The following is a 19,118-nucleotide window of genomic DNA, read 5'->3' as shown; positions in this document are numbered from 1 at the left end:
CTGCGAAGGTATATCAGCAATTGACAAAGTAATTGTGTGGTTGGAATAATAAAAACATGGGTCACTTGGTAGTAGTCTCAGATGTGACTGAAAGTTGAGGGGTCAAACATATTTTGGGGATTTGGTCAATCATTTCAGTTCAGACCATTCCTGTAGTGAGGGACTGCTACATTGTTCCAGTTGCTGCCCCTCACCCAAAACACCAAACTGAGAACTCTTCTGATGGACACAAAGACACAACGGTGGAAAAACAGGAGAATGCTCCATTTATGTCCTATTCCTCGTCAATCTCAGTTTCTGCTCGTGAGATTTCACTGCATCCAAGCCAGTTGTTCAGATACATACAAATAACGACAGACAGCTTCAGTGCTTCGAGCGGTGTTTTGGTCACAAAAGGCACTACCTTTATTTTTTCATTTCAACGTTTGCTATCTAGAGACAGAATCAATGCTGGTGCCATAGCTGGCTGACGACAGAAGGAGAACAAGGCCTGACCAACTGATCAGTCGCCAAGCCTATTGCCCACAGTGGAACTGCAACAAACAGGACACGACCATTGCAATATACTCAGAGAGCTCACAACCTGGGATGGCAACAGGAACAATTTGGCACTCCTAAGAAAAGGCAAAGAAATTGAACAAGGAATTCTGTTTCCTATCATTATTCAGAAGCTAATGTCATCAGAAGCTCAGTAAGGTGGAGTTCACTCTTATGCAGGATTTGTAAAATAAAATGTCTCTTCAGCGAACTCAGAGCGAGCAGTTTGTCTTCCCTGCAGATGTAGAGCACATTCCAGCTGGAACTTCCTCGAGAGTCCAGTGACATCAGGTGACAGCAGGCTACAAGTGGGCAGCTTATTACTCAGGGGCAATCGGTCACCCTGGAACCCCGTGATGGGGCTGGGGGAGAGGAAGAGATTTCAAACCATGAACCCCTGGTTGAAAACACAGGAACAAACTGAAGGGGCTGGATTTTCCACTTCGGAATTGGGAACAAATGCTGACAGAGTGGCAACAAAAAAAAATATGGCGAGGCTGAGAGCCAGACGCAGATACATTCTTGTCTCTGTTGACCTTCCTGAGGATGTGGGAAAGGTGAGCTGAAGGAAGTGGGGAACAGGCAGTACAGATTGTTGTTTGCCTTTTTAACCTGACACATTGAAGTCACTGGGAAGCTCGTTAAAAGTGTTCAACTTCCAACTCGCTGGAAGTGTCACTGGGCCGAGCAGCTACAGAAATGCTCTGTAGTGATGGCTAGCGCTAACCTGAGAATAACAGAGACGGCAACAATGCAACAGTTTCTTCTGATGGAAAAGCATGTAGGTTTGGATTCAAAAACAAGGGACTCAGCAGCAATGAGATTTCAATAACCAATGTTTCCCCTGTCCTATCCTAGGCCCCAGGCTGCTTTGAAGATTAAGTTTTTGTTTAAGACATGGATGCTGGCTGCCAATTTGGAGCAGACTTTCTGCGTTCATTCCTGACCCACCGCCCGGATATTTCTCTGATGACTGACTGGTCTCTTGGGTCATTCAGACACTGACCCCAAGGAAATCAAACCCCCGTCTTGGCAGGTCAGCTACAGAGGCCAGGATGGGTCTCAGCTCCCATTTCCCACCTCTGCTGGAACAATCTGGCCAGAGAACTCCAGGTAGACAAGGGAACCAGTGAGCAGATTTCTGAATTTCCTTTTCTCCTGGAAGCTTGCAGTCAAACACCTTGTCACAGGGAACATCTCCTGAACTCATCATGGCTGTGTTCCTTCCAGAATGTTCAGAATTTTAAATTTTGGAGAATAAATTCCACTTGTGTTACATCTAAATGTGACCTCGATGCTGATATTTGCATATGTTGACACCCACTCAAATGGAATAGCTTTTAAATGCTCTAAAATCCCAGGTTCAACTTTACTTTGGATACAAAAGAAATCACAAATTGGATGGAAAAAAAGCAGTTCAGATCCCTGTGTCAACTAATAAACAAAACAATAAAAAACTCCAGTGGCTTAAACAAGTGAAAGTGCTATTACTGGAGACTAGCTGGTGTGAATGGGAAAATGAGGCTGTCAGACGAGTGATTTTCCTTTCTTGCTTTTTGACAAAGTTTTGCTAAAATTAGGAATTTAGTTTTATTGTACTGAAGAGAACCAGAGAAAAGGTCTCTGGCCTTGAAACGTCACACTAACGTCGTCAACAAAAACAAAACAAAACAAAACAAGTTCGGATTAAGAAGTTCCAGTTCATTAATAAACAGGATTCTGTGCTGGCAGCTCACATCACTTTTTGCTTTAGTTTTTCAGAATGACATACCCGTCCCCGTAACTCCCATCATGACACGGTGGAGTAAAAACATCCATCTCTATAAGGTTGTCATGCCCATTCTCAAGAACTGCCTGCTTTGCTAATTTTCTATGTGTAGAAATGAGATATAAAATGTTAAACGAGTCAGGGGAGGCATTGACCATCAGCATTGTAAACAGCAATCAGGGAAGTACACATACATTTAAGAAACATTCGAATGAGGAGCATTGTACTATAGTGAGGAAAGATGCAACCTTGTTACAAGGAAATATAACAAATCCAACTGCAATAATCAATGTGGTTCAAGACAGCTAGTGTTTACTTTTAAAAATTATTTTGTGTGACGTCATAAAGAAAAGAAGCCTTTTACATACATGTTTGCATTCAAGTGTCTAGGGCTACAAGTTGTGGTCATTAGTACCACTTAGCAGAGCAACCCATAACTCCTTCCTGATGGAGGGGTGGCGGAGACAGTTTGGTTTTGGGAAGTATTTGTCACGTCTCACTGCTTGCCAAGTAATATCCAGTTATTTATTGTTCCTGTACGGCTCCAGGAAACGAGAGATCATATTTGCAGAACAAGCTGCACAATATGATGTTGCCAGCCAGTTTGCCGTTTCTTAAGACTTCCACCAAAAAAGTATCACCACAAAGCGCACGTTGTGAGACTACACATGTTACAATGGAGCCCAGTAGAGATGACAATTCGACACATTTGTTATTTCCACTCATGAAGTGGCCATGGATGTGCTCCTGAGATAATGTGGTTGGTTTCACTCATCAAAATAAAAGCCATAGTACAAGCTAATTAGATCTTATGCATAAAATAGATTTTACTCTCCTCCGCAAGCTGCCTTGTTGCCTGTTTGAAATTTTGTGTGTGTGGGGGAAACTCACTAGGGGTAAGGGAAAAGAGGAGGGGTTCTATTAATAATGATTGAAGTGCGATTAGCGTCATCCTGGCACTGTTGGTACATTACCCAGGGTAGAGGGAAGCCCACATCATGCAGGAATTGCAGTTGTTCTAACTGTGTGAGCTACTGTCAGGCAAGGGATTGATCAGGGTTGGGGACTCCCTGCTGGCACTTGTACACCATCTGCTTTTAACCTACTTTCCTCTCCCAGTCCCTCTGATGAGACTCCTGAGCCTGAGCTTCCCAGCCCTCCTGTAGGTGGCACACTACTTGTACACTTAGTTGTGGCTGCTGACGCGAAGTATTCCATTCAGACTTCTGCCTGAGCTTAGGACAAAGGCTTGCCTTCAAGTGATTCGCATTGCTTCCTGCTTTAATTACAGTGTGGAAACCATTGGGACTGGTGGCGGACCCTGCCCTACCTTTTAGACAGGTGTTGGGACCAGAGCATTCTGTAAACTTCAACCCCTGTTTTATGTTTCTGTTCTTTTTTACTGGAACACGATAGAATGTACAGCACAGATACAGGCTATTTGACACAATACCTCGACATCAGTGTTAATGCTCCACCCAAACACTTCTTATTTTTATTAGAGACATAGAGATGTACAGCAGGGAAACAGACCCTTTGGTCCTTAACTCGCGGTAATGTAACTTCTCTTCCTTTGCCCCTTACATGGTTGTTGTAAGTTTGTCAGTAACAATAAAGATACATTTAAGGCTATGAACTATGTGTCAGACAGCATTAAGAGATGCCATTGCTGACAATGCTAAAATTTGCTAGAACCTGCATGCATACAGTGTTCGTGACTTTGCTGTCACACCAAATGTTCCATTTAGAGAAATACAGAGCATTTCTTATCTGATTACTTATGAGCATTGGGGTTACAGTACAGTTAGGAATGCAGAAAGAGGAGCAGGCAATTTAACCCCCAGATCCACACTTAATTTCTGCCTGCCATTCATTATGCTAACTCCATCTAACTCAGTTATCACTTTATAACCATTGGATAACAAAAAAATCAATCATACATTTAAAATTAACAGTTGGTCTAGCAGCAAATACTATTTGCATATGCAAGCCCAAACCTTCCTTTGTATGAAACTCTATTTTCTAACATGATTTCTGAAAGATCTGGCTTTGCTTGAATATGATAAGCCCTAGTCCTGGACTTCCAAACTTGAAAAAGTTGATCCTCCCTCTGTTCCCCTTGCCATCTTGCCAACATCAATTACATCACCACATCATCTTTAAAATTCCAGCAAATAGAACCTGTGTGTTATCTCTCTTCACGGGTTAACTGTTGGAGTCCAGGTATTCTCATAAACCAATGACTGTTTAAGTCCCTCCAAAAAATAAACCAAATCCTTCCTAATGTGCAGTGCACAGCACTGCAGGTACTGGTCACCTGGGCGAAAGCATTGTTTCTACTCTTTGTCGTCTGGTTCTCTAGATATAAAGGTCAATATTCCATTGGCCTTTCTGACTATTTACTCTATCTATTCATGACACATTAAAGATCTGTGCATGCAGATCTCCACACGGTCGTTTGGCGATCACGGTTTCTGGTCTTGCACCATTTAGAAAAGACCCTATTATTCTGCCTTTGGTTCCAACAGTCTCCAACTGATGAACAGAGTCTCATAAGGGAGTTTTCCTAATGCCTACGAGAAGTCTAAAGAAGATGATATCCACAGACATTCCCTTATCCACCGCTGGAGTCAGCTCTTCAACATTGAGTAATTTCTTGTCAACAAATGTTGGGCAATTTTTTTACATAATTTCCCAATTTCCTTTTCTGTTTGATGGTTTTCTTCCACCTGTTGTGAAACATAACATAGATCTTCATCCTGACTTCCCTCACCTCCCAGATCCCCAACCACTGCATCCCTTCAAGGGAATCAGACAGATACCTGATGAGAAACAATTTTGCAGGGCTACTGGGAAAGGGTGGGGTGGAGGATCAGCTCATTGGCTCCTGCAGAGAGCCATCATGGACTAGATGAGCCAAAATGCCTACCTCTGTGAGTGCAACCATTTTGTTGTCCTATGATTCTAAAAGGACAAATGTAAAAAAGTCTTTGAAGAACCAGAGAAAGAGTGAAAAATTCAAGGTGGACTCCTGAAGCAACATGCACAAGTTAAACGAGGCCAAAAGAGAGAGCAGGAGATCTTGAAGTACTCACTGAACAATCGCTACAGATTCTAGGGTAGAAAGAGTCAGATATTACCAAAACTGAAGACTCCCAAAATGAGGATCTGTTCTTGGAAACTGACTTGAGCAAGCATTGTAACAAAATATATAGGGAAATGATAGATAAAATAAAGACGTTAAAGTCTCTTTCAATTTAGTTCCTCGGAAAATTAGTTTTAAGCTAATAGGTTTTCAATTAATTTATCACAATTAACCTATATTCTGAGAGTACTGAGATCCTGTATATAGGTTATGATTTATTGTACTGATACATAATTAATCTAACTTTCTACAGGAGTCCAGTGCTTTCATAAAGGCACAATCGACCATATTAATTTGTTTTTGCTGGTAAAAAACGTCAGTACACATAAAATTTACACGAATAATAAATTAACCACAGAGGTGTTCCTCAGAGTAGAGGTGATAAATCCCCACTGATGGTGAATATATGGACTCTCAAAGTTTGATAGAGTACCATTTCATAGGCTTGTTAACCAAACTGAAGCCCAAGGGACTAAAGGGGCAGTGGCTGTGTGGAAATGACATTTGCTGAGAAAGAAAATGGTGAATCATGGTGAACAGTTTTCAGACTGGAGAATTTACAGTGATGTCCTTTCGCAGTCAGTATTTGGACCATTGCTAGTTTGGGGACATATTCATGAGGTACTGTTGAGTTGGCAGTGGATAATTTCAACGTGGCACAAAACTCAAAAATGCAACAAATAATCAGGTGGATAGTAACAGATATCAGAAACACTGAAGAGAAATGAGTGAAATCCACAAAACACACGGTTAATGCAATTTCATGCTACAAGTATGTTGCCATATATTATGGTCAGAAGATGGAGAAAAGGCATTATAAACAAAATGCCACAATATTAAAGTGGCGTAAGGAATTCCTAACGGTCCCTGAACTGAGTGATTGTTCAGCCATTTCTGGGACAGCGAAGAGTGCAGTGCTTTGTTGTGGATCTGCAGTCACACGTGGATGAGAATGGTAATTTCCTTACCGAGAGGGAGTGAGTGAACCAGATGGGTTTTTACATTATCAACAAATGTTTCACAGACAACATTACAGAGACTAGCTTCTTAATTTTAGAGACAAGGAGGGAGACAGGGAGGGCAGGAGGGAGGCAGTGAGACGGAGACAGATTTTATTAATTGAATTTAAACTTCTCCAGCTTTCATGTAGGGATTCAAACCCATGTGTGGGCATGTTTGTCGGTAACTTTGATTGCTTGTTTGGGGGAATATGAGGGCAGCTCCCTCCCTCCCTGTCTTCTTACCTCCCTCCCTCCTGCCCTCCCTGTCTCACAGCCTCCCTCCCTCCCTCCCTGTCTCACTGCCTTCCTCCTTCCCTCCTTCCCTCCCTGTCTCACTGCCTACCTCCCTCCCTCCTTCCCTCCCTCTCTGTCTCACTGCCTCCCTCCCTCCTGTCTCACTGCCTCCCTCCCGCCCTCCCTGTCTCACTGCCTCCCCCCTCCGTCTCACTGCCTCCCTCCTGCCCTCCCTCCCTCCCTCTGTCTCACTGCCTCCCTCCCTCCTTCCCTCCCTGTCTCACAGCCTCCCTCCCTCTCTGTCTCAAAGCTTCCCTGTCTCACTGTCTCCCTCCCTCCGTCTCACTGCCTCCCTCCTGCCCTCCCTGCCTCCCTCCCTGTCTCACTGCCTCCCTCCCTGTCTCACTGTGTCCCTCCCTCCGTCTCACTGCCTCCCTCCCTGTCTCACTGCCTCCATCCCTCCTTCCCTCCCTGTCTCACTGTCTCCCTCCCTCCATCTCACTGCCTCCCTCCTGCCCTCCCTGTCTCCCTCCTTGTCTCACTGTCTCCCTCCCTGTCTCACTGCCTCTGTCCCTCCCTATCTCACTGCCTCCATCCCTCCTGCCCTCCCTGTCTCACTGAATCCCTCACTCACTTCCGGTCTCACTGCCTTCCTTCCTCCCTCCGTCTCACTGACTCCCTCCTACCTTGTAAAAAGACATCAGCCCCGAATGGCAATCGTTTCATTTTAAGGCAATGGTCCCTTATTGTGATCCTCTGTATCAGAGGAAGTAGTTTCTCTCCATTCAACCAATCACATCCTCCATCATCTTTAAACAGCTCCATTAGGTCACTTATTAATCATTTATACTCAAAGGAATACATGCCTTGTTAAAATAAGCTGTCCTAATAATTTCACCTCTTTAGCCTTGGGGGTGGTGCTGGAGAATGACATTGCATGTCGCCTCTAAGCCTCAGCATTTTTCCTCAAATGTGAGGTCCAGTTCATGTTCATTACCTGCATCACTTAATGTTGTGAACCCAAACCAAGGGAAACCAGAACATTTCGTCATTATCGCATTGCTATTGCAGAACCTTGCTATGTGTAAACTGGCTTTCACATTTACTACATTACAATCATGATTACAATGTAACAATATTTCAGTGGCTGGAACATGTGTTGGCACATACTGAGATTGTGAAACATATTATAAAAATTCATTCATACAGAAAGAAAGGCTTGCATTTAATCTTATTTATGCCTTCTGGAGTATGTATGAATTAGTAGCAGAAGTAGGCTACTGAGACCTTCAAGGTAAAAACAATGACTGCAGATGCTGAAAATCAAATACTGGATTAGTGGTGCTGGAAGAGCAGCGAAAACGTTGATTTCGCTGCTCGTTGGATGCTGCCTGAACTGCTGTGCTCTCCAGCACCACTAATCCAGTACTGAGACCTTCAAGCCTACTCCCCTCTTCACTAAGATTATGGCTGTTCTCTTTGCAATCTGAATTCCACAACCCCACTTCACCCTGGTAAGTTTTCATCCACCTGCTCAACACGATTTCCTCTACCTGCTCCCTGAATATATTCAATGGCTCTCTGCTTCCACCACCTTCTGAGGCAGTGTGTTGCGAAACCGCACAAAATATTCCCCTCAGCTCCATCCAAAAAGGGCGACCCTTTAACTTAAAGTTGTGCCTCCTAGTTCTGGACTCACCCACATGAGGAAACATCCTTTCCTCATGCAGCTTCTCCATACTGTTCAGAATCTTAGACACTTCTATCGAGTCACCCCTCACTCTTCTGAACTCCTGTGAGAACAAACCCTTTCTGCCTGACCTGTCCCTTACAGACGACCCACTCATTCCAAGTATCAATCCTGTCGACCTCTTCTGCACGCCCTCCTGTGCATTTCTATCCCTGCCCAAATAAGGGGACTAAAACTACACATTGATTTCTAAATGCAGTCACGCCAATTCATATAACTCAAGTATTACATCCTTACTTTTATGTTCAATTCCTCTTGTACAAAAAACAGCATTCCACGAAGCCTTCATAATTACCTCCTGTACTTGTATACAACCCTCTATGACATATGCGTGAAAACACCTAAATCCCGCTGCACCTCAGAATTCTGCAGTCTTTCTCCATTTAAGTTATACTCTGCCTTTATATTCTTCTTGCCAAAGTAAACATTTACCCATTTTCCAACATTATGTTCCACCTGCCTGAGCCCTGCCCATTCTCTCAACCCATTCACATCAGTCCTGATCCTCCTTACAACAAAGTTCCTGACAGCATACACACAATTGATTTGAGGCCAATCTGTCTATGATTCCCTTGCTTATCCTTTTCTTGCGGTGGCCTTGCCCTTTCCTCAAGCAAACCGTGCATCGAAGAAAGGAGTTAGCTATACTTCTGCACAAAAAAGACTATAATTTCTTCACTGTGGCATACTTTTGATCCATGTGCCAAATTATGAAGCACCTTTTGAATGAAGGTGCTTTTCCTGAATATGTAAAACAGTAGGATTAAGTGAATCAGTGTCATCATTTCTTCTCCTTATTTCATTGCATAGAGATGGGGGCGGTTGTACAAGGGGAGAATCACCTGAAAGTGTCAAGTCAGCGATTATAATTATACAAATTAAGAGCAATTCTGCAGGGCTATCAAGAGAGCTTGGTGTGTACATGCCATGCAGTGTGGTAATTCCATCCTCAAGCCCATCAAATTCTGGATAGCTGCTATTGAAATTGGAGCAGTCAGGTTACACAATGCAAGAGAAGAAAGAGGGGAGGTGAGGGTGTTTTCATGCTCCGAGTTACATGCCCATAGTCGGGCTCCCACATTCCCATAGGTTGGAAAGAGGTAAATTAGCTTGCATTCAGCTATCCACACAGCCTTTGCTAGAATTGGACAAGTGTTGACAGATAGCAGGCACAGAGAGGGCCAGCATATTCCATGATGCCCTCTTTAAGAGATGAATCTAACAAAAGAGAGAGAGCCACTTGACTGATGTAAAGATTGTGACCCCATGTCTGCATTCCAGCAGAGATGTTCAGAAAGTCAGGGAGCAAAGATGGGGAGGAGAGAAAATGAAAATGTCTGTGCAACAAGGAAGCTCGACGTTTTAAGATCTTGATTAAATAACCTCAGACACCAAATACATCTTGGTGCATAAGAAAAACTGGAAGCCCTTCGTTTCACTGCAGTTATATCAGTTGCGGCTGACAACGGTTAACAGGAGTGCAACAAGAGCTGTCACACAAAAACCAATTATCTTCCTTCATTGATCTCAACAGGAACTGAAGCTTCCATCGGTGAAAGCCAGAGGCTCTATCTAATGATGAGACATGTTACGCACACTGAGGGTACTACCAGGGCAAACATCTTATAAGTCATGCAGCAACAAACTGCGAGTTGCCAACTCTCTATGATACACTGCATACAGGAGTCTCATTTGTGGGACAAGGGAAAAAAAAAGTTGTGTATTTGCGAAGGTTTAATGTCTTGTCTTTGGAGAATGGAAACATACTGGATCTGGGATAACATGCCATACATCAGGTTACTTAATAAGACAGGAGCCTATGGTGTTGGGGGCTATATATTAGAGATGGGCTAACTATCAGAAGACAGAGTTGGGATAAGGTAAGCAATTTCAGAATGGTAACCTGTAACTTGTGGGGTGCCACAGGATTCCCAACTGGAGCCACAATTATTTACAACATAAATTAATAACTTGGATAAGGAAAATGAATGTACTATAACCAAGTATGTGAATGGCACAAAAATGGGGGGGAAGGCAAATGGTGAGGCCGACTCAAAGACTCAACAGAGGGATATAAACAGTTTTAAATGAGTGGGCAAAAACTTGGCAGATGTAACAGAATGTGGCAAAAATGTGAGCTTATGTACTTTGGCCTTAAGACCCGAGGACCTGAATATTATTTCACTGAATAACGCCACTTCATAGAGATAGCAGGAAGTTGTCATGTAAAAGCAAGCAAACAGATTTAGCAGGAAACAGGGAAGACAAATGGAATGGAGTAATAAACAAGGAAAGTTTTGCTAAAGCTATGGAAATAGCCAGAACACACAGAATCCCTAGTGTGGAAGTAGGTCATCCGATCCACCGACGTTCTGAGCAGCATTCCACCCAGACCCACCCTCCTACCCTATCCCTGTAACCCTGCATATTCCATAGCTAATCCACATAATTTAGACATTCTTGGACACTATGGGCAATTTTGCATGACCAATCCACCTAGCGAGCACATCCTTGGACTGTGGGAGGAAACCTAAGCACCTGGAGGAAACCTCCCCCCAGATACAAGGAGAATGTGCAAACTCCACACAGACAATCAGCCGCTACCTATGAATAATTTTGGGCCCTTACTGAAAGAAAGGTATATCAGCATTGGAGGCATCCAAAGAAGCTCGCAAAGTTGATCCTGGATGTGGAGGGATTGTCTTATGAGGAGAAGTTGAGATAGTTCAGCCTGTGCTCATTGGAGTTTGTAAGAATGAGAGGAAACCTTTTTTGAAAAATGTAAGATTCTAAAAGGTAAAAACGAAAAAGTTGTTTTGCCTTCTCGGACAGTCCAGGCCAGAGGGCATAATCTCAGAGTAAAGGGTCATGCCCAGCTAGGATAGAAACCATCTCTCAGATGGTAGTAAATCCATAGAATTCTTCATCAGAGGAGACTGTCAAGGGTGGATCGTTAAATACATTCAAGACTGAGATGGATAGATTTTTAATCATAGAACATCGAACAATACAGCACAGAACAGGCCTTTCGGCCCACGATGTTGTGCCGAACATTTTTCCTAGCTTAAGCACCTATCCATGTATCTATCCAATTGCCGCTTAAAGGTCACCAATGGTTCTGACTCTGCCACTCCCACAGGCAGCGCATTCCATGCCCCCACCACTCTCTGGGTAAAGAACCTACCCCTGACATCCCCCCTATACCTTCCACCTTTCACCTTAAATTTATGTGCCCTTGTAACACTCTGTTGTACCCGGGGAAAAAGTCTCTGACTGTCTACTCTATCTATTCCCTTGATCATCTTATAAGCCTCTATCAAGTCACCCCTCATCCTTTGCCGTTGCAATGAGAAAAGGCCTAGCACTCTCAACCTATTCTCGTACGACCTATTCTCCATTCCAGGCAACATCCTGGTAAATTTCCTCTGCACCCTCTCCAAAGCTTCCACATCTTTCATAAAATGAGGCGACCAGAACTGCACACAGTATTCCAAATGTGGCCTGACCAAGGTCCTGTACAGCTGCAACATCACCTCACGACTCTTGAATTCAATCCCTCTGCTAATGAACGCTAATATGCCATAGGCCTTCTTACAAGCTCTATCCACCTGAGTGGCAACTTTCAAATGTCTACGAACACAGACCCCAAGATCCCTCTGCTCCTCCACCTTACTAAGAACCGTACTGTTAACCCTGTATTCCACGTTCTTATTTGTCCTTCCAAAATGGACAACCTCACACTTGACAGGGTTGAACTCCATCTGTCACTCCTCAGCCCAGCTCTGCATCATATCTAAGTCCCTTTGCAGCCAACAACAGCCCTCTTCACTATCCACAACTCCACCAATCTTCGTATCATCTGCAAATTTACTGACCCACCCTTCGACTCCCTCTTCCAAGTCATTAATAAAAATTACAAACAGCAGAGGACCCAGAACTGATCCCTGCGGAACTCCACTTGTAACTGGGCACCAGGCTGAATATTTACCATCTAACACCACTCTCTGACTTTGACCGGTTAGCCAGTTCTCTATCCAACTGGCCAAACATCCCACTATTCCATGCCTCCTGACTTTCCGCATAAGCCTACCATGGGGAACCTTATTAAATGCCTTAATAAAATCATGTACACCACATCCACTGCTCTACCCTCATCCACATGCTTGGTCACCTCCTCAAAGAATTCAATAAGACTTGTAAGGCAAGACCTACCCCTCACAAATCTGTGCTGGCTGTCCCTAATCAAGCAGTGTCTTTCCAGATACTCATAAATCCTATCCCTCAATACCCTTTCCATTACTTTGCCTACCACAGAAGTAAGACTAACTGGCCTGTAATTCCTGGGGTTATCCCTATTCCCTTTTTTGAACAGGGGCACAACATTCGCCACTCTCCAGTCCCCGGTACCACCCCCATTGACAGTGAAGACGAAAAGATAATTGTCAACAGTTCTGCAATTTCCTCTCTGCTTCCCACATAATCCTAGGATATATCAAGTCAGGCCCGGGGGACTTGTCTATCCTCAAGTTGTTCAAAATGCCCAACCACATCTTCCTTCCTAACAAGTATCTCCTCTAGCTTACCAGTCCGTTTCATACTCTCCTCTTCAACAATACAGTCCCTCTCATTTGTAAATACTGAAGAAAAGTACTCATTCAAGACCTCTCCTAACTCTTCCGACTCAATACACAGTCTCCCACTACAGTCCTTGATCGGACCTACCCTCGTTCTCGTCATTCTCATGTTTCTCACATACGCATAAAAGGCCTTGGGTTATCCTTGATCCTACCCGCCAAAGATTTTTCATGCACTCTCTTAGCTCTCCTAATCCCTTTCTTCAGCTCCCTCCTGGCTATCCTGTATCCCTCCAACGCTCTGTCTGAACCTTGTTTCCTCAACCTTATGTAAGCCTCCTTACAAGACATTCAACCTCCCTCGTCAACCAAGGTTCCCTCACACGACCATCTCTTTCCTGCCTGACAGGTACATACATATCAAGGACACGTCGTATCTGTTCCTTGAAAAAGTTTCACATTTCAACGACATCCTTCCCTGACAGCCTATGCTCCCAATTTATGCTCCTCAGACCCTGTCTTGCAGCATCGTATTTACCCTTCCCCCAATTGTAAAATCTGCCTGTTGCACGCATCTATCTCTCTCCATAACCAAGGTGAAAGTCACAGAATTGTGGTCACCATCACTAAAATGCTCACTCACTAACAAGCCCATCACTTGTCCCGGTTCGTTACCAAGTACCAAATCCAATATGGCCTCCCCTCTGGTCGGACAATCTACATACTGAGTTAGAAAAGCTTCCTGGACACAATGCACAAACACTGCCCCGTCCAATCTACTTGATTTAAAGAGCTTCCAATCAATATTTGGGAAGTTGAAATCGCCCATGACTACTACCCTGTGGCTTCTGTACCTTTCCAAAATCTGTTTCCAATCTGTTTCTCCACATCTCTGCTGCTATTGGGGGGCCTATAGTAAACACCCAACAAGGTGACTGCTCCTTTCCTATTTCTGACTTCAGCCCATACTACCTCCAAAGGCAGATCCCCCTGACCTGCCTTTTTGTAGCCGTTATACCACTTCTAATTAGCAACGCCACCCCCCCTCCTTTTTTACCACCTCCCTTAATCTTACTGAAACATCTGTAACCAGGAACCTCCAACAACCATTCCTGTCCCTCTTCTATCCACGTTTCCGTGATGGCCACAACTTCGTAATCATGAAAGGAACCGTGGGTTATGGGGAAAACTGGAGTTCAGAATGATGATATTTAAATGGAGGAGCTGACTCAAATGGGCCAAATAGCCTAAGGTTCTGATATCTCAGTTTTATAAAAAAGGATGTATTGCTTTGTCCTTACTGAAGGGATGGGATATCTTTGATGAGGGCCAAAGGGCTTTCTCTCAGAACTGACATTTTTATAAACATTAATTCAGGGGACATGGGCTTCACTGTTTGACATTACAGTGCCCATTCTTAACTGCCTTTGAGGAGGCAGAGGTCCTGCTTGAACCACCCTAATCCATTTGACGTTGGTCCACCTAGAATGTTGTTAGGGAGGGAATGTTAAGATTTTGACCCAGTTGCAGTGAAGGAACAACAATACACTTCCAAGTCAAGATAGTTAGTAGCCTGGAGAAGAACTTGAAAAGTGATAGTGTTCCCATGTACTTACTGCACTTGCTCTTCTAGATACTAGATGTGCATGGTCCAGTGTTCAGAGATGTTGCCAAAGGAAACATCATGAATTTCTACAGTGTATCTTTCTAGAGACACTCCTGTTACTGAGCGTTGGTCATAGAGGGAATTAACATTTGTGGATATGGTGCAAATCAAATAAGCTGCTTCCTCCTGGATGGTTTCATGTTCCTTGAATGTCAATGGAGCAGCACTCATCCAGGTAAGTGGGGAATATCCTATCACACTGCTGACTTGTGTCTTGTGATGGTGGACAGGTTTCATGGAGAGGTGAATTATTTGCTGCAGAATTCCTAGCTTCAGACCTGCTCTTGTAGCCCCTGCTCTCCTTGGCTTATATTCATTTCAGTGGTGGCGAGTGGAATCCTTCCCTTCACTTGTGTTTCGTTCCATGCTCAACCATTCCTTCCCCAAATTTGTGGTAAAGTTCAGATTTTATTAAGAAATTTCTCACTTTCCCTCAACTGTGCCCTACGTAACCTTAAGGTCAAAAGAGCAACTTTCAACATTTCTTGATCTCAGACCAAATTGTCTCCACCTCAACTATACAGTTGATTTGGTGCCAAACTTTGGATGGACTGTAACAAGTCCTTCCGACTGTGAATCAAACTCTTATCATGGTAAAGAAGGATTTGTAGTCACGAGTTATCCTGGTAGTGAACAAAAATACTGATGAACTCCGTATATCCCAGGTCATATTGCTCAACACATAATGAATCTAGCATCATGGCAATTTTAAAAAATCAAGAAAATGAAGATAGTTTCCTTTTTACAAACCACCAGAAGTCAATCTATTGCAATTGTTTAATGCAAAACAAGGTACATTTAAGTTCAAAAATGATAGCGTACAGAATAAGTAAGATTACTGTCAAAATATGTTTGAACCTTAACTCAGATCAATGCATCAGCTGAGAAATCTCAATAATAAATTCCTAAATATGAAATCAATGATAATTAAGGCTATCTCACAAAAAACACCACAGTCAACCATCCAAAGCTGTAATTAAAACTGCTGGAGTCATGTATGAAATCATCATCAATGCAAGAATACTGTATTACAATTACTTGCAAACAGCAGATCAGTTGGCCTGTGGAGACAAACTCAACAAGTACGACAAAAATATTGTGGTCAAATAATTTCTCATTTCAAACTGTAGTCAGTGTCAAATCACTGGCCTGTCAAGATCATCAAAGTGAAGGGATGTAGAAACCTCTGAACTTAGGATGATGTAGAAATTGGAATGATGAGTAAGAATGAACAGAAAAATTGACAAAGTTGTTCCTAAAAGAGATTCACAAAATTGCACTTTGCTCCTTCCCAGCAGGTATTGGTTGAAAGGGCAGGGTAAGATATTGTACTCAGAATGAAGCAACGCTGCGTTCACTGCCCATCTTTGGTTGTCCTTCAAAGCAGGTGGTGAGAAGCAGTTTATCTGAGTACTTGCCCAGGGCTGTGATGTATTGATGCACTGATGGGAAAAGACAAGGGTCTGTCTATGGGCGACCCATGATGAATTCAGATCTCGGCATGCTGTCAGGAGGAAATAGCAACTGGAGGGAAAATAATTATAGACAGACAGCGAGACAGGAATCCAGAAGATGAGTCAACACTAACTCCACTTGGGCACTTCTTAGTGCCAAAAGAAAAACATTCTATCATTTATATAGCACATCCTATGGCCTCAAATAATCGCAATGCATTTTACTACAAACAAAGAATGTTTTCAAGCATTGTTCTTATTGTTTTGTTGGAAATGTGTTGCCCATGTGCATGCAACAGTGTTCCAAGAACAATGGAGCAATGAACAAATAATCTGCATTGGTGATGATGGATCAATATGCATTGGGAGAACCTGCATTCACACAGCACCTTTAATGTTGCAAAGCATCCAATGTTGCTCCATTATAACATTACTCAACTAAATTTGACGGCAAGTCATATAAAAATAAACTGCTAGAACAGGGATAGGCGATATGGAAACACAGAAAAGAGGAGAAGGCTGTTTGGTCCGTTGAGCCTGCTCCACCACTAATCTAACTCAGTACCCTGTTCTCACTTTCTCCCAATTATTTGATCCTTTTTAGCATGAAGGACTATATCTAACTCCTCCTTGAAAATATTCAATGCTTTGCTCTCAACTGTTTTCTATGGTAAGGAGTTCCACAGGCTCACACCACTGTCTGGGTCCTAAATGGCCCACCCTGTAACCTTTGACTGTGACCCCTGCTTCTGGACTCTCTGGTCATTGGGAACATCCTTCCTGCATTTACCCTGTCCAGTCCTGTTAGATTTTTATAATGATTAGATGTACAAAAGGGCAGAATTGCAGGAGAGCAGTGGTCTCAGAGTTTTTGGTCTGGTGGTGGTTAAAGAAACAAAGGGTTAGTGATGCCATGAGCAGGTGGGTGAGAATTTTCACATTTGAAAAGCTGAGGAATCATGACAGGCATAAAAGGAGGACAACTGTGTGTAGGGGAAGCAGTGGTTAATGTCACTGAACGAGTAATCTGGACCCCATGTGTTAATTCTACCATGCAGATAGTCAAATTTGAACTCAATACCTATTTGGTCCAATGGTGAGCATGTAGTTACTGTTAATTGTCCTAAAACCCGATCTGGTTTGCTCATATCTTTTAGGGAAGGAAACTTCAGACCAGGTACTCACCTGGTCTGAATTACATGTGACTCCAGACCCACCGCCACAGCTCGAGGATGATCGGGGAGGTACAAACAATGTTGGTCCACCCAACAATGGCAGCTTCTTGAATACTTTTAAGATAGAGTTTTATGGATGATTGACTAACAAGGGAGCCGAAACGTATTGGATGTACACACAAAAGTAGAATTGAGATCACAATCAGATCAGATTTGATCTTATCAACTTGCAAAGCAGGGTTGAGAGGCCAGCTGGCCTATTCCTGGACTATCATTCATATACTTATTTGCTCATGGCAACAAATAAGGGTTCACAGACGGGTAAAAACAAGGACTGCAGATGCTGGAAACCAGAGTCTAGATTAGAGTGGTGCTGGAAAAGCACAGTAGGTCAGGCAGCCTCTGAGGAGCAGGAAAATCGATGTTTCGGGCAAAAGCCCTTCATCAGGAATAGAGGCAGACAGCCTGAAGGGTGGAGAGATAAATGAGAGGGGAGTGGAGGTGGGAAGAAAGTAGCATAGAGTACAATTGGTGAATGGGGGTGGGGATGGAGATGATAGCTCGGAGAGGAGGGTGGAGTGGATAGGTGGAAAGGAAGATAGGCAGGTGGGACAAGTCATTGGGACAGTGCTGAGCTGGAAGTTTGGAACTAGGGTGAGGTGGGGGAAGGGCAAATGAGGAAACTGGTGAAGTCCACATTGATGCCCTGGGGTTGAAGGGAGCGGCGGTGAAGGAGGCCCAGGACCTCCATGTCCTCGGCAGAGTGGGAGGGGGAGTTGAAATGTTGGGCCACAGGGCGGTGTGGTTGATTGGTGCGGGTGGCCCAGAGATGTTCCCTAAAGTGATCTGCTAGGAGGCATGCAGTCTCCCCAATGTAGAGGAAACGCATCGGGAGCAATGGATACAATAAATGATATTGGTGGATGTGCAGGTAAAACTTTTGATGGATGTGGAAGGCTCTTTTGGGGCCTTGGATGGAGGTGAGAAAGGTGGTGTGGGCACAGATTTTGCAATTCCTGCGGTGTCAGAAGGTGCCAGGATGGCAGGGTGGGTTGTGGAGGGGCGTGGACCTGACCTGGTAGTCATGGAGGGAATGGTCTTTGCGGAATGCGGAAAGGGGTGGGGAGGGAAATATATCCCTGTTGGTTGGGTCCGTTTGGAGGTGACGGAAATGTCGATGGGTGATTTGGTTTATGCAAAGGTTGGTAGGGTGGAAGGTGAGCACCAGGGGCGCTCTGTCCTTGTTACAGTTGGAGGGGTGGGGTCTGAGGGAGGAGGGGCAGGATGTGAATGAGATGTGTTAGAGGGCATCTTTAATCACATGGGAAGGGAAATTGCGGTCTCTAAAGAAAGAGGCCATCTGGTGTGTTCTGTGGTGGAACTGGTCCTCCTGGGAGCAGATACGGCGGAGGCGGAGGAATTGGGAATACGGGATGGAATTTTTGCAAGAGGTAGGTTGGGACGAGGTGTAATCCAGGTAGCTGTGGGAATCGGTGGGTTTGTAAAAAAATGTCGGTGTCAAGTCGGTTGTCATTAATGGAGATGGAGAGGTCCAGGAAGGGGAGGGAGGTGTCAGAGATGGTCCAGGTAAATTTAAGGTCAGGGTGGAATGTGTTGGTGAAGTTGATGAATTGCTTAACCTCCTCGCGGGAGCACGAGGTGGCGCCAATGCAATCATCAATGTAGTGGAGGAAGAGGTGGGAAGTGGTGCCAGTATAACTTCAGAAGATGGACTGTTCTATGTAGCCAACAGAGAGACAGGCATAGCTACCATGGTCTGGAGGAAGTGGGAGGATTCAAAGGAGAAATTGTTA

General features: G+C 43.9%; 1 protein-coding gene across 20 annotated transcripts in view; it reads right to left on the bottom strand.

The window, feature by feature from the left end:
* LOC140495521 (teneurin-3) overlaps positions 1-19,118 on the bottom strand; it is a 2,480,372-nt gene that overhangs the window by 215,407 nt on the left and 2,245,847 nt on the right. For 14 of the 20 annotated variants that reach the window (XM_072594601.1, XM_072594600.1, XM_072594605.1 and 11 more), the window contains one exon: positions 2,309-2,407. The exons of the other annotated variants lie outside the window; for them this stretch is intronic. In XM_072594601.1, coding sequence (XP_072450702.1) covers positions 2,309-2,407 — 99 coding nt within the window. The remainder of the gene's footprint in view (positions 1-2,308; positions 2,408-19,118) is intronic. 20 annotated transcript variants of the gene reach the window in all.

Source organism: Chiloscyllium punctatum, chromosome 2, assembly GCF_047496795.1.
Source record: "Chiloscyllium punctatum isolate Juve2018m chromosome 2, sChiPun1.3, whole genome shotgun sequence".
In the NCBI taxonomy this organism is placed as follows: domain Eukaryota; kingdom Metazoa; phylum Chordata; class Chondrichthyes; order Orectolobiformes; family Hemiscylliidae; genus Chiloscyllium; species Chiloscyllium punctatum.
Note: the sequence above shows the minus strand (reverse complement) of the source record. Positions and strands in the feature narration are given on the sequence as shown.